Genomic DNA, 25,275 nt, shown 5'->3' with positions numbered 1-25,275 from the left:
TTGGTTTTTTTTTTTTAAACTGTGCTTTATTTAGGGCTAAGCTGGAGAAAGCGTCATCCAATAGTTACAGAAGGTTACAAGGAGTTTTAGGGAGTTGAGTGTGAAAAGAGCAGTTGTACTGAACTGCGGCTGTTTTTTTTTTTTTTTTTTACAACATCTGGACATCCTAAAAGGAGGAGCCAAGAGAAAGAAAAAGAAAATTTAAAAAATAATAATTAACCAACGAAATAGACAGAAAGAAAGGAAAGGCAGGAGGCCTAAGAGGAACCAGACAGTTGTCCCTGTAAAGAAAGAAAAAAAAAAGTGGGAGGGGGATGGTAAGTCTGAGAGCCCCCTGGCCTCCAGATGACCTGGACATCAATGAGAGGAGGGTATCAAGGCAGAATGCCAAAGCAAGTCTTCCCAACGGTGCAAATAAATTATAATAAATATGTTATACTTTAAAATATATGTGTTCTTAAATAATTCAGTGTTTTTTCTGATTCTGAGTTTTTTTAAGCAATGTCTTTTTAACTGCTCTAAAGTCATTTACCAAAGATAAATATCGTGCTTTCATTAAATAGTTTTCCTTGTTTTTTTCTCTATCATTACAATTAAAAGTCCTACAAAATATGCAAATTTATTTACAGAAAAACAGAGCCGGCATCATTTAAACATCCCTGTTTTTCAAAATTCCTTGTAAACAGTTTCAGAAATTCTTCAAAGATTGTTTATTTTTCTCTCTCTTGTTTAAGGTTTTTGTGTGTGTGTGTGTTGTTTAGTTGTTTTAAGATGAATTTCCCAGGTCTCCCTTGCCCGGAAAGTCTCTGGAGCAAGCATGGAAGGCGAGTGAAGCGGCAGGTGTCGAGGGCTTGCGGAGAGCGGGCGAGCGCGCGCAGCTCCCGAGCGAAGCAGGCGAGGGCGGGCGGCGGGGCCTTCCAGCGACGGCGCGGCCCCCAGCGGCGGTGGGCGGCGGCCGGGAGCCCGCAGGTCTGGGCAGTCCGGCCTGGCCCTCGGGGTGCACGGCGGCGTCCGACAGCACTCGCGGGGAGAAGGGATCGATGCTCAGTCTAAACTCTACAAAAGTACAGTCCTACAACATCTGGGATTTTAGCAGTAACGCTAACTTCTATAGGTTTTTTTTTTCCTTTTTTATTTTTTTTTTTATTTTTTGCTTTCCTCTAATTTTTCTTCTATTATATAGGTATTTTAAACTTCTCCTTTTTAAAATTCTGTACAACTATTATGATTTTAAGAGGGGGAAGAGTTAGAAGCATTTACAGACTTTTCACAACAATTATCTTGCCTTGTAAGTCCCTTTTGTCCCCTCCTTGTTTTCTCACACTTCACGGTTAATGAGTTTTAATATTTTTGTTGCTTTCCCCAAATATCCACCAATTCGTTCATCTTAACAGCTCCATCCAGACATATAATACAGAAAACCATAGGAAAGTGTCATAGACTTGAATGAGGGTAATCAAAGCGCCTCTCAAAGTATCAAAGAACTATTATCTTGCTGTTTTAAAAGCATTGAAGCATTATTTTCCTTTTTTTTGTTGCTTTTTTGTTTTTTTGTGTTTTTTTTTTTGTTTTTGTTTTTTTTATTACATTTTTTTCATAGAATCGCTCTAAGCTGTTTCAAGAACAGCCATGAGGCAGGAAGGAGGTTCTCCTCCACCCCCCTCTATTTGACATAGAGCTACACAGCTGCAATAAAAAGTTTGGTCCTTTGGTCCCTAAATAGCTAAAGGAATGACAGATAGAGATGCTCAGTGGCGGCCTCCCAGCCGCCTCCTGGGGACCAGGCCCCGCCACACCGCTTGCCCCAGCCTGCCGCAGGTGCCCACGGGCTGGAAAAGCCCCGGGGATCGGTAAGCAGTGTCTCTTCCCACTTCCCAGCCCTCCAGCCTCCCCATCTGGTCTCCAGTTATTTTGTTTGAAAGTTGCCTTTTTTGTGTTTTTTTTTCTCATTTTTCTTCATCTTCTTCTTCGTATCATAGATATTATTCCCCCAAACACGTGCCCTCTGAACTCCACAGACGCTATACTTTCCTTGAAGAAATGTTACAGTCACAGAGAGTGTCTGGAGTCTTCAGCTTGATTGATATTGGCTGATATGTCAAAGGTGTCATCCAACAGTTCTCATTTATAAATAGATATAGAGAGAGGTTTGTTTTTTAATGTAGCCCGTTCAGCATCCTGCCCTAAAATGAAGAAAATCGGGGCTGATTAAGTCAAGAGAGGAAACACAAAATGCATCCAAACACCAAAAGGACCCTGCCTCAGGGGTTAGGGTGGGAGTTCTGGGGGATGGCGGGAGGGAGGGGAGAGACCAGTATGAGAATTAGTCATGATCATGATACATAAAAAAGAAATTGACTCTTCCATTCAGAATAAGAAACCACTGGAGGTCTAGTGGCGATGGTTGTAGTTGAGGTTTGGTTGTTGGGAGAGGGGTCTCGATTTGGGTTCCTTTAGAGTTCTGGAATGGGGGAGGGGGGCGGGTGGCTAGATCTAAGGGAAGAATTTGGGACTGTGGGATATGATTCACAATTAAACCAATGTCTGAGGGATCTAGCCCAGATACAATATGTATACAGAAGCCTAGCAAACAAGACAGCAAAAATCTAGCAGCCCAACCCCCTCCTCCCCTGCTTGAGGAAAAGAAGCAAGACATCCGTGCCATGAATTTCGCTGAACCCTTGCCCAGTTTCCAGCCAACCGCTTCTTTCCCAAGGTCATAACTATTTGCGAGGCTATGTATATATATGTATATCTGGATATATGTGTAGAATATATTCACCTGCACATATGTGGATATACATGGATATGTGTGTATGTATATGCATAGATACACACATACACACACACACACACACATAATATTTTTCTCATACATGCCAGGGAATTTAGAGGAAATTCAGAACTTCAAGGGAGAGGATGGGAGAACCTAAAACAAGTTAGAACGGATTTCATCATCAAGCTTTTAAATAAATTAACTCAGTTCTCGATTTTGTTTTGAATGGTGACTTTTTTTGGTGTTTCATTTTGCCTTTAAGAAAAAAATCATGATCTGACTAGAATCAGAAGGAGAATGCTTAATCATTGTGAATTAACAAATGAGACTCATCTCCATTATAGCAAGCAGCTTCCACTTATACATGGGGGTGACTGGTTACATCAAGAAAGTTAGAACTGCAAAGCCCCCAGTTGAGGGGACAACGTCATGCGTATATCAATCCATGCTGGCAGGTTTTTCACACTGTTGATTCAACAAACAGCAAACCGTACACAGCAGTCTAAACAATTACAACACCAAATAAAATAATAATAAAATTAAAAAACACTTGTCAAGGACCCTTTTTCAGTTGTAAACAAAAAGGTGCATTTTGCTTTTGTCAGTACTGTTTTTTCCAAACCAACCAAAAAGCCCCCCCCAACCCCCAGGCCCCCCACCTCCCTTCCCCACATTTAATTTAGCAGAAGTGGCTACAATACAAACCTTACAATTGTTACCAGGCTCTCTCTCAGAGGTCTCTGGCTTTGTACTCTAGTTTTTTGGTTTAGAATTTTTTTTTTAAATCATTCCATTACAGTAGAGATTTTGTTTTTGTTTTTTGTTTTGTTTTGTTTTCATTTTTCCTTTTGAAGTGAGATTTAAAATAGCCTAACTGGAAAAAGACCAGACCCAAGAAAAGTGTCAATTGAAAAAGGCCCCCAAATTTCTAGAAAAAAATAAAATCACAATATTTTCAAGTGCAAGTAAATCAACCACGCATAGATATTTTTAAGATGTTTTCCTTATTTTTAAGAAAAAAAAATAATGGTTTGCACGGTTAAATGATCCCATGTCCGATAATTCAGGAATTCATCTTTATTTTTACTATTTTTTTGTTCTTTTGTTTTGTTTTTTTCTCTATGTGACATCTAGAGAAGCATAAAAAACGCTGAACAAGAAAAACCAAACAACAGAAAGTAAAACCACTGCAAGCACCAAGAACGAAACAAAAATGAGCACAGCAAAAAAGGTCGTGGCAGCACAAAGGTCAAGAAAATGCACGTGTGATCATGACTGGCCAATCATCAACTGATACAACATCCAAGAAAAACGCTCCAATCACAGCACCTCCACGAAACTTGACGGCAATTGTCATGCAACCGATTCTTAGCCTTGTTACATGACGCCATCATGTCACACTGTGAACTTTGAGTTGATTTGAACTTACGGATGGGGGACTGTTTTCTCCACTCTCATGTGATTACGTGAACTTTATTCCTAGCTCAGCGCGAGACTGTGGTGGATTTGACTGGCCCTGGTTGGGTTGTTGGAATTTGATTGAATGACAAAAGAAGAAAAGATTTATATATATATTTATATATGTAGAGAGAGAGAGAGAGAGAAAGAAAAGAGAGGACAAGAGAGTGTGGGCAAGGGGGAGGGAAGAGGCAGGGGCAGGTCGGGCGGGGTCGGGGAGTGTGGGAAGGCAGGGACGGTTGGGTGGAGGGTGAAGAAGGGCAAGGAAAAGTTAAAACGAAATCAAAAGGAAAAATATTTATACAGCACCAGACCACAGCATCAATCTAAAAGCTCTGATGAGAGAACAGCAGTCAAATCATAAGAGAACTGAAAAGAACTCAAAGGATGGAGGAAGCTGGCAGACAAACGACGTGGGCACATCAACGCACACGCACACACATACGCACACACGGTTGTTTATGCAGACACGTGGTACACTGTGAACAGTAGCAGAACCTCACACAGGGCCGCCGCTAAGGGCATCCATCATGCGTTGGGAGGAGGAGGAGGGGCGTGGGTAGTTTGGCAAGAGGGCTAGGAAAAAAATCAGACAGCCCCGCAAACCACCGTGGCCAGCAAGCACATCAAGGAGCAAGCTCTCTGCTCCGCATCCCCCTCGGTTCGCTCTCCCCCGGGGGCCTGCGGGAGGGGCCACGCTCTCCGCACCCCCTCCCCCCCAACCTTCCGTGGCATCAGCCTGTAGACCGGCAGGGGGAGGCCCCCTCAGGGTGGCCCCACAATGCAGGGTCCATCAGAGGCCGGCTCAGGTGACTTGTACCCGAGGGGTCCATCCACGGGGCCCTCTGCTGCCGCAGTACAGTCCACCCGACAGCAGCTCGGTCCTCCCACCCCTTTGGTCCCGCCTTGGCCACCCTCCCCCAGAGAAGGGCATCTCCGCTGCAAGAGCACCCTCTGCGCGATGTTAGGGTCCTCTCCTCTTCCGCTCTGCCTCAACCCTCTTTTCTTAGAACCTTCAGAAAATGAACACGTTCAGTTTTGAGATCCAGAGTGAATCACACTGGTGTTGCTGGAAGTCTCTAAACACACCTGGGCCTTGCTGCTCTCATACCCTTTGCTTTGCTCCTTAGGTGGCCCACGTGGCCAAAGTGACGCGGCTTCCGGGCACGTGAAGCCTTCCTCCCAGGCGCTGACCCAGGAAAGGGCCCAAAGGAAGACTGGGGTGCACCCAGGGTGGGTAATAGGAAAAGGGAGAGTGCACCAGAGAGGGGAGTGCTAAGGCCCTGGGTCTCCAGTCTCTGCTGCTGGCACCTCCCCTACTCTACCTCGTCCTCCTCCAGCCCCTACACCCCTGCATGTACATCTTTCTAGACTGACCCAACTCACAAGCCCTTACCTGCCTTCTTTACCGGTGGAGCCCTAGGTGGCTGAGGCTGAGTCCCCTTCTCTGTCAGGTATCATCAGATTTTTCCATTTTGAGTTATCTTCTGCACTCCTTACCACTTCACGGTCCTTTGCCCCAAGCTGGGGTTTTGGGGGATTCCCAGTCCTCCCCCCTCCTCATGGTTATCCCTGAGCTTGCTCCCCAGCCCTGGCTTCCCCATGGCACTCAGGCCTGTGCGGAAGCCTCTGTACCTGGCTTCTCTGCAAGGGTTTCAATCCACCAGGCTTCTACACAGAGCAGACTTCCACTCTCAGCTTTGTGTCTTCCTTCAGGGAGTGTGGAAGGGGAGCTGGGATCTGAAATGTCACTGTGGATAAGCTACCAAGTGGCTGAGGGCTGACTCTATGTGACGCCTATACCCAGCCTCCGGCTCTGCCTTCACTGGAGAGTTCTTCCTCCACAGACCCCTGCCTGCCTGCCCATCCAAGCTGGGCTCTTGCACTTCCAACAGGAGATCTCTCGCACTCAGACCAGGGCCCACCGCATGCCTCAGCAGTGCTGACATGCCACCCTCCCCTGCATTTCCAGCCCTTCCCCAAAGAAAACCCTTAGACCACCCCCACCCCCCAGGATAGCCAATGGCCTGGTCCCTTTGGGTGGGAGAAGAGCCCTCAGAACTGAGGAGGGCAGTGCCACCAGGTATTAGCTGTGGCAATTGCAACCAAGGCACCCCCTGGGAAGCCCCCCTTCTTTCCCCACCCCCTCACTCCTGAGCACCTCACGGGTGCCCATTCCTCCCCACTGGATGTGCTCCCTTGCCTGCCATCAGGTTGTCTCTAAGCTGTCCTGGGGTGGCTGCGCTGTCCTAGGTCCTGAAGATCCAAGCCTGACCATCACACAGCACCTCCTCAAAGCCCAGAGTGGGGAACTTCTCCTAAACACTCTTGCCCCTCACACACACACACACACACACACACACACACACATACACACTGTCACACTCATCCAACCCCTAAGGAGCCTCCCCAGGGCTCTGCACGTGCACAGCAGACTAGCTGACTACTCTCTTCATTGGGGAGCAGCTGGGCCCCTGCCTACAGGGGTGACCCCTTCTTGGCCACCCTCTCAAAGATCCTCACAAAGCACAGTCCACGAAGTGGCAGCAGGGTCACTGACCAGCCAGGGGAGCTTGAATCAGGCCTGGGCAGTTCCAACTCACGACCTGGGAGAGGAAATTCTGGTCAGCTGAGCCCGTTCAGATGCCAGCTTCTAAACACAGCTGAGCTCCAGCTGAAGAAGGCCCAGATTTAAAGCCGCTGCCCAGCCCCGTGCAGGTCAGGCCCAAAGCACCTGTACCTGCACAGCTCAGAGCAGATGCTGTGCAAAAGCACACTCAGAGCCACAACCCAGGGCCCAGAAGGGAGAGGACTCCTACTGAATTCAGACACGCTGCTCAGTGTCCTCCAAACACAGAACCACAGTGGCAGGAGACTGTGAACCTGCCCTCAGCTTGGGGACCAGAGCGTGCTACTGATCTCTGTGGCAGAACAAGGGACTTGGGTATTCTGCTCACTGGCTGTCCCCATTTTTGTCCAGTCTTCCTACCTTTTCTTCCTCCCTCTTACTTTCCTGATAAAGATTTCTTGGAGAAACCCACACCTTAGTAGAAGATAACAAGCCCAAGCAGCCAGAGGGGCAGGGGTAGCAAGGAAGCCAGGAGTGTGTGGGGAATCACACTCTCAGAAGACATCAGGGTTTGGGGACCCAATCTGACCCCACCCTACGCGACCCAGGCCTTACATTATGGAACCGCAACACCCAACCACGCTCCCCACAGGTGCCCTGCTGGGGCCCCCTCCTCCCCTAGCCCTGCCACTCTTCTTCTTTTTCTTCTTCTTCTTCTTCTTCTTCTTCTTCTTCTTCTTCTTCTTCTTCTTCTTCTTCTTCTTCTTCTTCTTCAAGATTTTATTTATTTATTCATGAGAGACACACACAGAGAGAGGCAGAGACACAGGCAGAGGGAGAAGCAGGCTCCATGCAGGGAGCCTGACATGGAACTGGATCCAGGGACTCCAGGATCACGCCCTGGGCCGAAGGCAGGTGCTAAACTGCTGAGCTACCCAGGGATCCCCCCTGCCACACTTCTGTTCTGACCAGGCTCTGGCCCCCAGCTGTGAACTTTGCCTTCAGCATTGTGGGTGGCCAGTGGGGCCCTGAGATCCCTCCACCCAGTCACCAGTAGCTGTGGATAAGCTACCAAGTGGCTGAGGGCTGACTCTATGTGACGCCTATACCCAGCCTCCGGCTCTGCCTTCACTGGAGAGTTCTTCCTCCACAGACCCCTGCCTGCCTGCCCATCCAAGCTGGGCTCTTGCACTTTGCATACCACTTTGCTCCTAGCTATGGCTTGTCCCTCCACCCCTATCAGCTATCCTTGCCCTTTTAAGCACCCAGGACTCATCATTTGCAAACACCCTTTACTGGCCTGCAAAATCGTGAGTTTTTTAGCTGCTTTTGCTTGCTGTTTCCTCCACTTCTCACTGCAGTCCCCAAGCCTGTGCTTTGTCTCAGCATCTCCTTCTGCTACAGCCTCTAAACTCTTAGGTTGGAAAGCCTGAAATCGCTGTTTGTTAAAATGCCATCTAAATGGATTAAAGGTCAAACTTTATTTGTAGGAGTTATGTTACATCATAGTGTTTTAGAGAACTGTTTAGTAGGGAGGAACCCAGAGAAGTGAGATATCATGACATGTTCCCTCAGATATTTAGGACAAGACTCTGGGGTGTGAGGGCTGGGGTGAGGATAATTGGGGAGGGGGTGTCATTCTCCTTACTTAACGGCATTTAGGAGCACAGCTTCTGGAACTAGGCTCCAGCTTCAAATCATAGCTCTACCACTCAGGAGCTGATAGTGAGTAACTTAATCTTTTGTGCTCATCTCTAAAATGGTAATAAAAACTGTCCCCAAGTAGACAGTTATGCCTTACACTTGTAACCTGTAAGAACTTGGCCTCACGTATGGTAAGCACCCCTCTGCTCCTCTCAAGCCTTCACTCCAACTAGGACTGCTGGATGGTTCTACCCTGTGGGCCACGTCTTACTTTATGTCCCAAGCAACAAATCTGTCTTACTTACCCCCTCCCCTGGGAACTTCTCTGACCTATAGGTTCTATCCTTGCTTGGGTTTTAGTTGCATGTAGGTCTAGGAAGCTAAGACAGGCTGCTTTCTTGGGAGGCACAAAATGCATCCCCAGGGGACCCTCAGAATCTCAGGGCATGGCCCTGGAGCACACCCTCCTCTTTAAAAATCCTCTGATGACTCCAACACTTCGGTTTCATTAGTGTAGACATGGAAGCCAAAGAGGTCGTGCCTTAGTGGCAGAGCTAAGTTTATCTACAAAAAAGAGCTCTCTCTTCAGAAAGGGCTACTTTCACTGACTGCTCCCCCCACTCCTATGGAACTGTACCCACTCATAGGCTGCTTCCTGCAGTCTGTGCTCACAGAGCCAGAAGCTTATGCTGGCAGGATGGTGACCTATCCATCTCTGCATGCCAGCACCAAGACAAGTCCCCAGGGCTGAGAAGTGCCACACTCTGAATGAACATCTGTGTAGGCATCTTCACACGAGCCAAAGATGGGCAGGGGCGGGAACTCAGGGGTGGGTTTAGCTTTTCCAGCCTTGCAGAGATTAGAGGCTCAAGCACCCTCTTTGAGTGTGGGTGGACAGAGAGTGTTCTGCTGGTAGTGGTAGGATTTGAGGGGAGACTGGGAAACGGGAGATCTCCCTCCCAAACTCCAGACTCTGAACCTCCATGTGAATGTCTAACTCTCATGTGCTGTGTCTAGGCTTCCCCCCAACCCCCTGACCCCTCTTCATCTCTGGTCATGGCAACTCTACTCTTCCAGTCACTCCAGCCAAAAGCTGGGTGTCATCCTTGACTCCTTCTGTCACACCCACCTCCAATTCATTATAAAAGGCATCCTTGGCTCTGATTTCCAAAAATGTCAACACTAACTCCCTCCTATCACATTGTCTGCTGTTGCCTGGACTGAGTGGTCCATGCACTAGACTTCTGCTTGGGGTCCTGTAGTCTATCAACACAGCAACCATCAATCACGCTGAAATGCAAGTGGGTCACACCACTCTTCTACTCAGAGCTCTCCAACAGCTCCCCAACACCCACCGCCCCTCATTTCAGAGGGGAAGCCACAGTCCATACGATGGCCTGTAGGTCCCACATGAGGTGGGACCTCTGGGATCTCCTCGCCTGCCATGCCCCCATGCTTGCTCCCCTCCAGCCACTTGGTTCTGTTGTTCTCAAACATACCACCTGCCCTCTCCTTGGAGCCTTTGCACAGACTTTTCCTTCAGATGAAAGACTCACTCCTCCAGATGCTGGCATGACTCCCTGCCTCACCTTCTTCAAGTCTTTGCTTGAATGTCACTCTCTCAACAAGGCCTATCGTTACTACCTGATTTAACTGTAACCAGCAATTTGTGGTTGAGATTTACTATGTAATTTACTCCTTGGTTGAGAGATGGGCATTGTTTATTGTCTGTCTTCCACTTCCAAGGACAAGGGTTCTTGTCGACCTTATCCGGTGCTGAGTCCCAAGGACCTAACAGTGGAGGGGAGGCGGGGTAGAGGGCTGGGAGGCCTGCCTCTGGCCTGTGGGTAAGCTGGGCGGACAGGTACAGGAGCCCACAGCAATGTGGGATACCAGGCTGCAGGAGGGCCTAGCACATCTCACTCTACCCCCACCCTTTCCCAGGAAGCCACTTCACCCAGGGGAACAAGTGGCCTGAGAGAAGAGTAGCCAACTGAGTCTCCAGCGGCAAGGCTGGACCCAGACTGAGCAGGAAGGGGTGACAACTGCCCACTCCTCACGGCCTCTGCAAAGCAGGCAAGGTAAGTGGCCCCAGTGCTAGGGTGTCCCCCTCCTCAGCTTCTGCCCGACTGACTGAGCTACGGAGAATTGGGGGGGGGGGGGGTGAGGGGGTCAAGTGTCCAAAGGCCACCGGCCCTTAAGGCAGGAGTGATGGGGAGGGGAGAGCCAAGGAGCCCAGGAGAAGGCCCCGGGAGACACGGACAGCTCCCGCGCCCAGTCTCCCAGCCCGGAGCTTGCCGCAGGCTCGCCTCACCGCGGGGTTTGCCGGCGTAGCCCGCGACGCACAGCCCGGGCTCGCCCCGCCTCCTCGGAGGGGCCCCTCCCTCCCGCTGCAGGGGTGGAGACCGCGGCTCCGGGCCTGCCCCGGCCCCGGGGGAGCGGCAGCGGGGCTGGCGCGGCGGGTCCAAGGCAGGCGAGGGTCCGGCTCACGAAGGCCAGAGGCGCGGCGGGTCCGAGCGCGGTCCCTTCCCCAGCCCCCGGCCCCCGGCCCCGCGCCCCGGCCGCCCGCGGTTACCTGTGCGAGTCCTGGTCTCCCCCGGGGGACGCTCCCGCCGGCGCTCAGTAGGGGCGATTGGCGTCTTTGGGCCGCTTCAGCTGCACCTTGAGCCTCTTCATGCCGATCTGGAAGCCGTTCATGGCCTGGATGGCGGTCTGCGCGCTGGCCGGGTTGTCGAAGCTCACGAAGCCTGGCGAGACACGAGGGACGAGGGCCTGGGTTTCCACGGGGCCGCCCCGGCGGGGAGCGCGGGGGGCCCGGGCGGGCGGGCGGGCGGCGGCGGCGGCCCCTCCCCGCGCCCCGCCGCCCCCCGGCGGGAGGGGGCCTCGAGGCTCCTCCCCTCCCCGGGGCCCCCGCCCGGCCTCGCCCCCCAGCCCGCGGGCGCGCGCGGCCCCTCCCGGGGTGGGCCTCCCGGCTCCACCGCGGCTCTGCGGGCGCCACTCTCCGGGGCGTCCTCGCCCCCCACCCCGGCCGGCCCCGGCACCTCAGCCCTCTCCGTCGGCGGGAGGGCGGACACACCTGCGGGTGGAGGAGCTTATTGGACACTGTCCTCCCTGACAGGAGGGGGCCTGGCAGCGGGAGGGCACGGGGTGCCGGCCTGGGGAGAGAGAGGAGTGCGAGGGGGAGGGAGGGGGGCACCCCGGAGAAAGCCTCTCCACCGCCGTTCCCAGCCCCCCCAGGGCCGCCTGGCCGCGGGGGAGGGCCGGGGCTGACCGTCCTCGCGGCCCTCCCCCTCCCGACACCTGGCCGACACCTGGCCGACACCTGCCTAGATCTGCGCCCAAGGGCTGCGGGCTCCTCCCTTTTATTTAATGAAATTCCAAGCCCTGGGAGCAGGTGCTCTGGCCCTGGATTCTAAGCACCACCAACCGATGCATCCCCCCGTGAACCCCTCGAGGTATCTATAACAGCAATACTAGTAGAAATGAACACTCTTAGTAATAAGTTAGCGGAGAGCCCTCTCTGTGGACCAGGCACTGCAGAAGTGCTTTCCACGGGGTCACTCCTCCCGACATCCCAGAATGAGATACAGAAACGTCTATGGCTCCCAGTCACGACATCTGAAACAAGCAGTTCCCAGCCGCGGATGGGTAAGGCTCTGAAAGTCAGTTTAGAAGCCACCCTTTGGGAACTCTGAATGCGTCTCCTTAGAGATAAACACTACATTTTACATCAGCATTTCCTAAACTGGCCCTAACGGTCCTCCTGAGAAAGGGGCTTCTGTGGTCAAGTAAGCTTACCACCATGCCCCTCTGGGACAGTTCAAGGCACATTAACAAATAACCCCACACACACACCTCCCACCCCAAGTTCTCCAGTAAATAAACCTTTATAGCTTTGTTTGCCTAGTATTTCCTGGAATTTATTTTACTTTAGAGGCCCTTTCTCCTGTAAAATGGACTTAGATCCTGCGAAATATATGAAACTAAGTTTGGCGAGGTTCCCAGGCCATTCTGCAAACATGTCTCATTTAGGGTGCTTGTCCCCAAATGGCCTCTGGGTATATAAGTGATAGATGTGCAGACCCCCACTGAAGCAGGAGCTGTTTCCTTGGCTAACTGTCCATGGTACATTGGGCCTGTCCTCAACCCCTCCCTCCCTCACCCTACCCATGCGGTGACTCTTTTTACCTCTGCCCTAGACACCACCTCCACTGGTCTCTTTCCCCTTTCTCTTGACTCCTTCCTGCTTTTGCTCACATTTGCTCACACTTGCTCTTGCTCTTGCAGCCGTGAGCCGCCAGAGACGTGTGTGTGTATGCGCGCACACACATGCAGTGAGTGTACTCAAGAATGGGTGCACGTGAGCTCAGATGGAATTGGTGAGTCAGGCCCAGAGAAACATAACCGACATCCGTACAAGTCCATATGCCAAAACAGGAGAGATTCTGGATTGCCCATAGTCAGAGATCAGCACAATCACCCCCCTGGCCAATCCCCCACCCCATCGACCTCTATGCCTGATGACTGCAGTCAAGTCTTAGCAGAGCAGAACAGTTTTCACACGTGTGAACTCATTTAAGTCTGTTACACTGCTTGCTCTCCTCCAGATTTGGGAGGGGTGGTGGAACTAAAGCTTCTCTCCCCGCTGGGACCAGATAGCCAACTGAAGGTGACACCCCCCTCTCTCGGACTCTACCTCGCCACCTGACCCCTGCCCTCCGTGGCACCTTTTTGCAGGAAACAAGTGTGAGAGCAAAGCAGGGAGGAGTTGGGGGAGAAAGATAAAGAGGCTGGAGGTGCTATCTAGGGCAGAGGGGTACAGGGAGAGACAGCCAGCCAGTGAGGAGAGTGGAAGACAAGAGGTCCTGGAGGGAAGAAGCCCAGCCTTCCTAGGAGAGGTTAAAGTCCCTGGAAGTCAGAGGTTGGGAAGGGTTCCGGGCTCAAGGGAACTTTTCTTCCTCAACTAGTTTTGGTAACTGGTGAGTAGTCAGGGCCACTGGACAGGGCTCTGGACACCATCTCCCATTTTTCTGGTTTTCAGGACTGTGTTCCTCCTCCCAGAACCTCCTGCCCCATCCCTCCCAGCCCTGAGAAGGCTCCTGCTTCTCAGACTGTGGGAAGCTGAGTGCAGAGGATGGATGCCCTCCTGGTGTCCCCCCAGCCCTTCTTACAACATAGCAACCATTTATGCTGCACATCAGCTCAAATGTGGATGATTCTGTTTATGCTTATAAAGACAAGTGGGGTCTTTGAGGGACTCGCTTTAACATGGAACCACATTTACTCAAAGACAATCCTCCCTTTGGGGAATAAATGGGGCTCTAGCACCTCCTGAGGGTCTGCTCTGGGAAAGCCCCTCACACACACCACCTCCGGTAACCCTCAGAGGGCCCCTGAGAAATGACCACCAACATCCTCATTTCACAAATGAGGACACTGAGGCTCAGACTGAAATGCCCTGCCTGGGGGCGCCTGGGTGGCTCAGTCGGTTAAGCATCTGCCTTCGGCTCAGAGTCATGATCCCAAGGTTCTGAGATTGAGCCCCATGTCCAGCTCCTGCTCAATGTGGAGTCTGCTTCCCCCTCTCCCACCTTGCTCATGCTCTATCTCTCTCTCAAATAAATAAACAAAATATTTTTAAAAAATAAACAAATGCTCTGCCTAGGAATGAGCCCTGGGGTTTGGCCAAAGCATGGAAGAATGAACCCAAGGGGCTTAAGGAGGAAGCACCAGGCAAGGCTGGCCTGGCAGGAGCCCATCCTTCTCTAAGGCCAGTGGATGTTTAGGCTAGAAGTCTGTTCAGGAACAGAGGAAAGATCCAGAGTAGAAGTATACAGAGGATGATTTTCAGAAAAAGCAGGGAAAAAAACTTTGGTCCTGGAGAATTTAAATAGGCAAATGGCGAGGGCAACGTCTGGGGCAGATTCCAAGTAAATGCCTTTGAAAAAATGGGCTGTGTTCTCACCAGGGCAGCACAAATGCTCTGGGGATCTGTCCAGAGACTAAGCCTACTGCCCCGGTGCTCAGCACTTCGTGGGCTCTTAACAGTGTCTTCTGACGTATGTGACATCTGAGGCTTATTTAAAGAGCAATTGCGATGATGTCCAGTTTATTGTTCTTACATCTGTAATTGTAATTTGTCAGCAGAAATACCAGTCAAATGGGGGAGGGGGTATGATCCTGTCTTTTTCTTTTGCCCTGTTTTCTCAAACCCAAAGAGAAAGGAACTGCCAGGATAACTCTATGCCCTCCAAGTACCCCACATATCCTGTGGCAGCTGCCAGAGGGAAGGGGACAAGGGTACCAAGATCTTGACTGCTTTGGGGAACATGCTTTAAAACCTCAAGCTGTTCACGGCTCTGCCAAGTTGGTCTCCAAACCGCAATCTCCCTAACATGTGTTGCTAATGTTGATACACACCTGTGCGGTCTCCCCTCCCGCATCCCAAGCTGTGACCGGGGTTCCCCAGGCAAACAGGCCCCTACTCTCCCCTTCCAGGCCCAGAATCTGGGGTTCAACATGGAGATCTAAGCTTCTCAGACAGCTCTGGTTCCATGTTGGCTCTCTGGGGACTGGACTCCTCATTCCTTGGGGACTCATGAGTGGATCTAACCTCAGGGCAAGGACCGATGGAGGTGGAAGAGGAAAGGGAATAAGGAGTGGTGGGGAGAGGTGTGAGAATGAGGTGGGATTCCAGGAGGTCTAAAGCAAATCCAAACACAGGATGCCCGACTGAATTCAAACTTCAGATATACAATGAATATTCGTTTACTGTTAGCATATCCCCAATATTGCATGGAACATAGTGCATATACTGTCTGGGACATACTTACAAAAAATGCATCCATTGTTTATCAGCAATTCCAATTTCACTGGGCACCCTGTATTTTATCTGACAAGCATACTCCTAGATCCTCCCAAGTCCTCTGTCCCATCTAGCATACTGCCACCATGCACATTTCCTAAAAGCTGTATTTTCATTCTAGTAGTCTCAGGTCAAGGACCTCCCATCATCTCCTACTGCCTCCATCCCAGAAGCAGCATCCTCTTCTGACAGGTCAACCCTCCCCGACACAGCCCCTCCCTCACTGCCGGCCTCCCCTTCTCCCTTCTCCCAAAGCCTCCTGCCGCTTCCTCATTCACTGTCCTTCCCCGCGGCTCTGCTTGGGCACCCATTCTGTTCTCCCTCGCGGAACTCCCTCCCCTTCCTCACATCTATTTCCATCCACCTGCCTTTCTCTTTGCTCCATTACTTGGTGCCTTGCAGACTTCAGTGCTGCGGAGTAGGCATGATTTTCAGCTAAGCTCAGACCTGAGGCTTCCTGAGGGCAGGACCAGTTTGCTCTTCCTGACTCCTCAGCAATGTGGCTCTGGTGGCCTGAGGGAGTGGTGGGGGAAGGAGGGTTCAGTGGATGGCAGGAGGGGAGCAAAGAGCGGGGTAGACAGAGAAGGGCGGCAGGGGCAGGATGGAGAGGTGGAGGAGGCCAAGGGGCAGGCAGGACAGGGGCCTCAGCTGACAGACCCCCACACCAGGGAGCATGCTCAATATAGAACCACCAGGGTCTCTATGACTGTAAGAGGAGGGGATGCTGGGAGAATGGACTCTGCTTGATGACCCCCTCCCCCCCCCCCCCCCCCCGCCACACACACACACATACACCCTGGCCCAAGGTGACTCCTTCCCCTTCTAGGTGGGTGGAAACTGGTCCTAGTGGAGGGCTGGGGGCGGGGAGGAACCTATAGGGGACATGGGGAGCTAGCAGGGTGGAGGGGCAGGAGTGGGCAGGGAAAGCCAAGAAGCCAAAAGAACAGTAGCAGAAAGAGGAAGGGTGGGAGATGGAGGCTGGGGGCTGGGCCTTAGGGAGCACCTGGGGTGGGGGCGATGTGAAGGAGCAGGTTAAAAGCAGTCGGACACCGGTAAATTGGTGCGAGCACCGCCCTGTCCTGGGTGAAGCTAGTTGGTTTGTTATCTTTACCCACCAAAGCATTTACTTTGGTTAGTCGCCCGATCCACAAACACTTTCGAGGAGATGACATTACCGAAAGGGAGGAACATCTGCATCAGCTCAGCGTCCCCAAACTCCTGGGGCAGATGGTAGATGAACAGGTTACAGCCCTCGGGCCCTGCGGTGGGGGAGGGGCGGGGAGGAGGGATGGCGGGGTTGGGGGGGAGAGAGAGACAGAGGAGAGGTGAGCGAGTTAGGCAGCGGCAGCAGGGAGGGGGGCAAGGTTGGGAGGGGGGGTCTCATCCAAGATCCAAGGGCGGCCACTGAGGAGTGGGAACTGCTGAGCCCCAGTCAGAGCTCTGGTCTCCGCCCTGCCCTTGGGGAAGTCACTGAGCCTCTCTGTGCCTCCGTCACCTTCCCTGCGAAATGAACCTGTCATAGGGCGCCTGGCGCCTGGCTCCAGGGGCCCAGTTAACGAGGGAAGGGGGTAAATGTGCCAAGGCCCCATCAGCGGGGGAGAGGGGTGCTGAGGAGAGGGAGGCCTGGGAGGGCCCAGCCGCCCTGGGCCCAGCCCCTGCTCTGGAGCCGCCCAGGGGCAGCCCGGCCGGTGGAGGCAGCCAGGTGAGAGGCCTCATTCACCTCTGCCCTCGGGGCCAGGCCCCAGCCCTGAGCTCGGTGGCCGCTGCTCTGGCCCATCTTTCTCCACAGCCCGCAGCTGCTCCTTCCCATTGCTGCCCGGCAGGCCCGCCTTCCCCACCCCAAACCTCACACTCAGCCCCTGACCTGAGTGCAGAAATCCAGACTTGCTCTGCCTCCTCCAGCAGACAGGTGCACGGGAGGGGCTTCCCGGCTGGCTGGGCCGTCAGCCTGCGTACCCACATGCCTCCTTACGTGGAGCTCCCCACTGCCCCCCCCACCAGGATAACCACCCTGCCCCTTCCATAGCAGGAACTACAGGCCAGGCTCCTCTAAGCCCTCCGTGTGTATGTTAAGTTGCTTAGTCTTCCTGCAGCGCTCTGAGGCAAGTGCTGTTGTCACTCCCACTAAACAAATGAGGCAACAGAGGCCCAGAGAGGTTAAGTCACCCGCCAGAAGTCACACAGCTGGGGGTGGGTGGAGCCAGGAAACGGACCCAGACCATCTGTCTCTGTAGTCTGTGCTCTCCTCTCTACTTCTCATAAGTCTCCATGCCCCAGAAACACTGAACACCGTTCAGGCCTTTGGATTTCTGAAATTTCCAGATGGCTAACGAGTTACATTTTTTCTTTTTAAATGACCAAAATGCTCCATTTTCACTTTGAAATAGAAATCTTTCCAAAATGATTAATCTATTTCTTGTCATCTTAAACAGAGCACGCTACGTATTTTTAACCTTTTAAAATGTGGTTGTCCCAATGATTGTTTCCAACCTGTGGAGGCCATGCAAAGGAGGCCGCTGCATTTGTTAAAGATGTCCAAGAACCAAGGTTCTGACCAGAGGCTGGCAGCAGCTAAGCGTGAGCTCGGAAGTGAAGGTAGTAAGAGGTGGGCAGCTCCGTGCCTTTCATGAGGGCCAGAACCGTGTGGTGCTTCCCTGGGGCAGGTGAAGCTGCAGGTAACCCCCTTGGGGAGCAAGTCTCTCGACCCTCACTCTCCTCCTGGCTCCCTCCTCTGACCACCAAAGCCACCCTCTGAGCATCTGACCTCCTGGGTCCCAGGTCCCCACCCTGAACCTTCTTCCGGCCCTCCTCTCACCCTCAGCCTCCCCTCCGTGCACCACGGTCTCCCAGGCAAACTGCCAGCTGGCGGCGCATTCAGAACCGGCGCAAGAGTGCTCCCTCCCACTTCCTGGGATCTCCACTGTGGAACCCCCCAAGCACTGGGGTGCCCTCCCCTCACCCCATTTCCAACCATGCCAGGTACTCACTGGTTCATACCCTGTGAATGTGTCCCTGGATGGTCCCCAGCTAGATGTGAGTCCTCGTGGGGCAGGAACCAGCTCAAAGGCCTAATCTAAGCCACACCTCCTCCAGGACTCCCACCCAGATACTCCCCAACCTCTCTCTTCAGAGTTCCTTAAGTCTACAATTTGTGGTCTGGGGCTCTTTCTCCTTTAGGTCTGGGAGGTTTCCTCTCCAGCCACATTGGGAGATCTAGGGACAGGGGCATTTGCCTTCTCTTGTCCCCCAGCACTGCCTTCCTTCCTCCTTCCAGCTCATCCGTAAGGTCTTCCCTCACTGTTCCACCCCACACAGCCACCTGCCTTGAACTTGGGACCCTTGCTTCAAGTTCTGCATACTGCTTTAAGTGGATGTTATGTTTATTCAACTTAAAGGTTCCAGAAGCCTTTGAGGGCAAGACCCATAGGCTCATCTCATCAGTATGGTATGCAGCTGAGCTTCACAGGACCAGCTCTCCTGGCTCCAGCCTAGCACCCCCATCCTCCACCCCTCAACAGGGAGCCTACACATTGCCTTGTACTCCCAAGTCCTCCCTGCATTTCCTCATCCACAGATCATAGAGCATCCAGATAGATGGCATCAAGGACTTTGGAGATCAATCTGGTCCCACCCAGCCTTCTGAGAAATGGTGAAACAGAGCTCCAGAGACAGAAGGTGGCTACCCTGACCATACTGCAGGCCTAGGTGGAGCCAGGACTAGAGCACCCCTGAGGCCCATCTGTGGAGCCTCCTGGTGCCTCTTGGTTTCCAGGCTCAGCTCAAAGACAAAGTTCTGGAAGGAGGGTCTCTCCAGGAACCCGTGTGTCCAGGTATATCAATGACATTACACATTGGGGAGATAACCATGATAGAAAGGGCCAACCACTGGCATGGCTGGAGTAACACAGCCTTCTTTCTCACCTATGCTTCCTGCAATACTGTAGACATGGCTTTGGGCTGACTCCAACCCACCCTAGCCTGTCTCCCCTCCCCATCCCATCCCCAGGCCCCAGCTCACCTCATACTTCGCAGCCCCCACACCTTTGCTCCTGTCCTCCCTGCCTTGACTGTTTGTCTCCCCATCTCTGTGTGCTAAAGATCTCATCCTCCCAGGCCCTCGAAACCTTCTCTGACAACCCCATTCCTAGCGCCCTGAGCTCACCCTTGTATGAAGCCTGGCTCTGTACACATCTGGGTCCCTGATTCAGCCCTCCTCATGCCCTGCTCTCTCATGGTGCCTCATCCTGGGCTCCAGTCAGGGAGAGTGTGGACAACAGTGTGAGATCCCACATCTAAGAGGTGGCTGGAGAGGGACCTGGGGAGCAGGGCACAAGGGCAGGGGCAGAAACCACGCAGAGATGGAAGGAAGGTATAAGAAGTTCAGAGTGACATAAATGGGGTAGAGCAGAGTGTAAGGGGGGAGGAGCAGGGATCAGATGGAGGGCCTCACTCTGTTCAAGGCCAGTGCTAGGGACTATCCTGTGTGTTGGTCAGAGCAGCACTGACCTGCAGCTGTGTGTGTGTGTGTGTGTGTGTGTATAGCAGGGTTTAGAGACCGCTAAGCCCACAGGCCAGAGTGACGCAGCATGCTGACTGCAGGCTGAGGGGGGGTGAGCCTGAGGCCAGTGGGGTGGCAAAGGCAATAGCGCCCGAGGGCACAGTGCTCTGTTCTGGGCCTGGGAAGGATGAGCAACACTGGGGCTCCTTGACGCCACCCCTTGCAGCTCTGATCTGACTGATGTGGCACTAGAAGAGCTGGACTAAGGGGAAGAGGGACAGGGGCAGAGCAGGCTGGAGGGCCACAGCCCAAAGAGGAGACCCTCTGGTAGAGACAGGGCATCTGGACCAACCCCCAGGCCGCTTCAGCAGCAGGGGGCCTGGGTGTCACCGAGAGCTAGAGAGGGCTGTGCTTCCAGGCAGCGGGCATGGCCTGCCGCACACTCCTCTGACGTGGCTCTCCTGGGCAGGAAGAGATGACGATATGGATCTCAGAAGCTGCCCACTATGTGTAAACTGGGGTGGTGGGCATCATGGGCAACTTTGGAGGGGGACAGTTTGGTGAAGGAAGGGCTGTGTGCATACAGTGAAATCCATAAGAAATTGCTGGAGTCCCAGTCAGACCTGAGCTCCTTAGAGCTTCATGCTCGCCAACAACCAATCCTCACTACCCTCATTCTACAGGTGAGGACATCAAGGGCAAGGATGGGGAGGTGCCATGCTGGAGTCAGACCCAGACGGATTTGCTTCAAAGCCCAGGCTCTCAGCCATCTGGGGACTGTGTGGGGCCGATCTGACCAATGGATTTGGACTCACAGAATCCTGGGGTCCTTTCCAGAGCTGACCTACATGTTCTCGTCTGCTGCAGGGACTATGAGGTGGTTAGCTGAAGACCACTGGGATCCCCTGGCCAAGTGGGCTCCTGGGGCAGAGGTGGTGGTCTAATTGGCAGGGTGACTTTTGTCGTGGGACAGGGAAAGCAAAACGTGGTTAGTATTCCTGCTTCTCACAGGGAGCTCACTGTGTGCAGGCTCACGGAAGCCCTGAGGGTGACCTTATTTCTCCAGCCTCCTGTGGGGCTCGAGGCTCTGGAATGGGAGGACATTGTTGATCTTTATTAGATCCCAGCCTCCCAAACCCCACTGGCCTTGCCTGGCCTGCCCTGTGCCCTGTGCACACCAGGACCTCTGGATGTGATCTCCTGAGGACCTCTTCTTCCACTCGGACTGCACTGAGGCACTCCCACCTCTTCACCTGGCCACGGAGTCCCAGCCCAGGAGCTCCAGCTGTCTCTCCCGGTCACCCAGAGGATCCAAGTTCTCCTGCCCATGATGAACAGGTCTCCCTACTCTTGCCCCACCTGGAGCATTCCTACTCCTTCCCTTCCTCTCCACTGGCCAAATCCCGCCCATTAGAGGAGGGGGGATTCTTGGACCCCACCTCTCCCAGGATTCTACCTTCCTGACCTCCTACCACTTGGGCTTACGGAGCTGCTGCCCCTGAGAAGCCCACCTCCATGCTTGGATCAGAGAGTGCCGCATCTCGCAATCCCGCTGTCTTCCCTCACCCTGCTCCACACAACACACAAACATGGTCACCTTTTAAAAGAAACACCCCAGCCAGAGGCCCAAGTGAGCAGCCTCTTTGGGGACAGAAGGGGGTGGGGAGGAAGCCCCAGCTCAAAGACTCACCTTCTCTCTGTTGCTGGGGGATCATTGGAGGTGGCTGAGGAAAGGCCTGGCTTATCTGACCATAGGCAGCAGGGTAGGCGGCTGCTGGAGGGCCAAAGACAAGAGGCAAGAGGGAGAGACGGCGACAGTGACACGGAGAGAGACAAAGGGAGAGGCAGGGAGAAAGAGAGAAACTTCAGTGTTGAGCAGTAAAAGCAGACCAGCCAAAATAGCATTTTAGCTTAGCCACTTAAGATAAAGCCAGCTCAGTGTGTGTATGTGTGTGTGTGTGCGCGCGCGCACGTGCGTGCAAGTTGAGAGGGGGCAAGTTTATTCTGAAACAATGGACAACCCACCTGCATAGGTAATCCACAGTAACGGATCATCAAAAACATTGGAATGCCCAGACCAGATCACCCACTCTATCTGGAAGCCCCGTGCTCTGAGCCCCTGCTGAAGCTGGCACACACACCCTCCGCCCACTCCGATGGCACCTATGTGGGAGGTGGGGCGCCACCCAAGGTGTGAGCCTGGCCTCAGGGATCCTGCCCAGGGGCACAGCACTAAGTGGGACAAACCTGGTGCTTTCTGCACTCAATTGGGAGAGGGTCAGAGGTGACACAGGAATAGCCAGCCCCTTCCTCAGCCTGGCCTGGTTCCCAAAGGTGCAGGATCTGAGGTCAGAGCTCAGGGGTCCCAGCAGGTGAGAGAGCTTCCCCCTGAGCTCCAGATGTGAGAGGCCAACTCACTGAAACCCCCACATCGCCCTCAGGGGAGATCTCTCTGGCTCTTTCTGACACTGGCCCAGCAGGGATGAGATTATGGTGTGTGTGAAAGAAACAGGGAATCGTGGCTGACAGCATGCCTTGGGCTCCCTTCATTGGCTCATCTGCTCGCCCCAAGGCTATCTCTTCTCAATTCTTTCTCTGCCTCTGGCTGCCTCTCCTCCCTTATTCCCTGTCACCTTGCTGGAGCCCCACTCCTGCTGCCTGTGTGTGTCGGAGGAGGAGTCCTCTCCCAGTAAAGCCCTCCCGCCTTGTCCTCCCCTGCCCCTCCCCACCAGTTTGGGGCCCAGGCCTGGGGTGGGAAGGGGACACTGGTACTCGGGCATGAGGACTGGGGATGTGAGGATACTAACGACCTGCGTACTGCTGCACTCCAGCGTAGGCCTGCTGCAGGGGGTCCGCCGCGGTGGGGCTCTGCGCTGCAGGGGAGCCAAGGAAGCAGAAGTCAGCGGTGCCCACCCAGACCAGCCTCACTCCAGCCATGCCCACAAGGTGATGCTGGGGCCGCATGGCTCCCCCCAGCCACTGTGGCGTCTGCCTGCCCCCACCCTGACTGGGGCTGCAGCCCTGGGCAGGGGGTGGATCATGCAGAAGGCTGGGAAGGGCTGACAAGGAGATGCAGAGGAGGGCTCCACCACGAAGGGCTTGGTGGGAAGATACTCCCGTGACCTGGTGCTGAGAAGGGCTGAGGGAAAGTGGGCAAGGGGGCTAGAGGCTACCAGGGAGGTGGTATCCTCCTCAGGTATTCCCAGCACGAGGCATGGGCAGATCCCAGCTGGCTAAAATCAAGGGCCCAGGAGGCTTCATCCTGCCACTGTGTCCTCCTGGGCCACCCATGCCTGCTCAAACGCGGGCACCTCTCCAGGATCCATAGGGAGTTTGCACAAGGCATGGAGGCCTTGCACTCCAAGGCCACACCTGGGACACCTGCTGAGAAGTGGGGCCTAACCACACATATAAGATCTGCCCCATGGGCTGGGAAAGGAGGACCGCCCGCAGAAACAGAAGAGCCACATGACTGAGGACCTTCCTCCTACCCGATGTCATGAGTCTGGGATGTCCTCCATTCAGTGGGAGGAGAGGAGCCTTAGGCTGAAACTCTGGGCAAGGAACCTGGAGAAGCTGGACCGGGGAAAAGGCTTGGCTCATTTCTGTAGCCTCTGCTGTGTCCACAGGGCTGTGGGGAAAAGCCTGGCGAATGTGGGCACTACCTTTGGTGATGGGAGGGGGCTGGCCCTGGGGAGGTGACACATCCAGCCTCGGTGTGTTTGAAGCAGACTGAATAACACAGCAAGGCAGAAGGAAAATTATGTGGCCCTATCTGCCTGGCAACCCAGGCCGGCCAAGCTAACTGGCAGTGCTAGGCTCTGGGGCCCCCAGACTTCGAAGACTTCCCAAACTTCCCTTCTGAGCTCCTGTCCCTCAAACTCCGAGTAACATTCTGCTAGAACAATAGCATCTGAGCTTCAGCGAAGCCAAACGAAGATCGTGGGGCAGGAGTCCTTGGAGACAGCATGAATGGCATTGGGGAAGCTGAGCCCAGGAGGGCACTGCTCAGAGTGGGGAGCTGACAATGGGTCAGGATGCAGGTCCCCTCCTGCCTGGGGCTGTCTCGGGACAAAACCCTATCCCTCTGTGTCCCTCACAGCAGAGACTGGAGCCAGGAGCTCCCAGCGGTCAAGGGATGATGATGATGTGCTTGCCGGGCTGGTCTTCTCCTCCCCTGCTCCCTGTGCCTGACTCTTCTACCGGCCCCAACTCTGTGGATAGCCACAGCTAGCTTTGTCCCTTTTGTCCTCCCAGCTGCTCGAACACAAAGCACCTTTATGCAAATTAGAAAAAGGTGTCTTTTCCTGTGGCCAGTGTGATGGCCTATGCAAAATATAACCTGCACAACAAAGGGCAGTTCCCCCCGGCACAGCGTCAGGACCACAGCACGTGCTCTGCAAATACTGCCACGTAAGGAGCCAATGGTCCTTAACATTTGTGAGAGCTGCCCCTTCAGGGGTGTTACATGGCAGGAAAGGTCACACTGTGTGCTTCAAACATGATCTCCATGAGTGAGAGGAGAGAACAGAGAAGCTACCCAGGGGTAGGAAGTGGAGAAAAGCGTTTCTGAGACCCCTCTCTACTTCTCTGCTTAATGACCTCATTAGTAACTGCCAAAGAGTGAACACTTTGAAGGATCTCGCTCATTACAGCAGCTCCAAACTCTGCATTTAAAGATGGTAAATTAATTTTTTTAATGTACTACTTTTCTCCTTTCCTTCCCTCCATCCCTCCCTCCTGCTCTGGCAGGGAATTGTTTATGGGATGTGGCAGATTGTTACAAATGGGGAAGAGGAACATTTCCAAATTCCATGAGGGAGACAGCTCACACATGCCAGTTGGGGGTGGGGAAGAAACAGGTTTGTCAAAATCCAGAGATCCAGATGGGCTTGCAGGCAGGGAGGAGGGCAGAAATGAAACCACCCAGATGTGCTGGGGACTGTATCTCCCAGCCCAGGAGCCTGAGCGGGGAGGAGCCCAAGAACCAGGAGATTGGTGGGGTCTCTCCCACCTCCTGGCCTGCCAAGCCCCTCCCTGCCTCCCTGGCCAGCCTGGAGTCTTCATCCTTCAACGACATTCCAGATCCTGGCCCTGCCACTTCCCTCCAAGCCTCTCTGGCCTCTTCTCTAGGCAGCGAGAGGAGAGGTGTGGAACGAGCGCCAGGATCAGATCAGAGACAACACCAAGGGCAAAGTCAAGAAATTTCCCTCTATTTCTTGCTAGCACAGTGACCTTGCACTCTGCTGCTGGTGGAACTTTCATATTCTACAGCTGTCTGGGCCTCACTCCAGACACTGAACTCAGAATCTCTGGGCTTCTGTGATTTTACGAAGTCACACAGAGGATTCCGATGAACAACCAGAGTAGAGAGCACTACTTTGCCCCCAAGCTGACCTCCTCTGACCCAGTTGGGGAACCTCCTCACCAGACCCTGGGCCCGCAGGACAGCCCCCTCCACAGGA

The 25,275-nt window shown here is 53.5% G+C and overlaps 1 protein-coding gene across 50 annotated transcripts in view; it reads right to left on the bottom strand.

Annotated features, from left to right (window-relative positions):
- CELF4 (CUGBP Elav-like family member 4) overlaps positions 1-25,275 on the bottom strand; it is a 298,234-nt gene continuing 272,959 nt past the window's right edge. For 6 of the 50 annotated variants that reach the window (XM_038543416.1, XM_038543419.1, XM_038543418.1 and 3 more), the window contains exons 9-15: positions 22,618-22,683; positions 21,501-21,584; positions 16,428-16,571; positions 15,681-15,825; positions 11,023-11,194; positions 4,206-4,292; positions 1-2,183 (exon numbers count right to left, since the gene is read on the bottom strand). In XM_038543416.1, coding sequence (XP_038399344.1) covers positions 4,239-4,292; positions 11,023-11,194; positions 15,681-15,825; positions 16,428-16,571; positions 21,501-21,584; positions 22,618-22,683 — 665 coding nt within the window. In that variant the 3' untranslated portion in view covers positions 1-2,183; positions 4,206-4,238. Of the gene's footprint in view, positions 2,184-4,204; positions 4,293-6,406; positions 6,841-11,022; positions 11,195-11,523; positions 11,603-15,680; positions 15,826-16,427; positions 16,572-21,500; positions 21,585-22,617; positions 22,684-25,275 lie in introns of those variants that run through there. The other 44 variants (XM_038543439.1, XM_038543440.1, XM_038543465.1 and 41 more) reach the window with 19 other exon arrangements.

This window comes from Canis lupus, chromosome 7, assembly GCF_011100685.1.
Source record: "Canis lupus familiaris isolate Mischka breed German Shepherd chromosome 7, alternate assembly UU_Cfam_GSD_1.0, whole genome shotgun sequence".
In the NCBI taxonomy this organism is placed as follows: Eukaryota; Metazoa; Chordata; class Mammalia; order Carnivora; family Canidae; genus Canis; species Canis lupus.
This window is presented reverse-complemented; position numbering and strand designations above follow the sequence as displayed.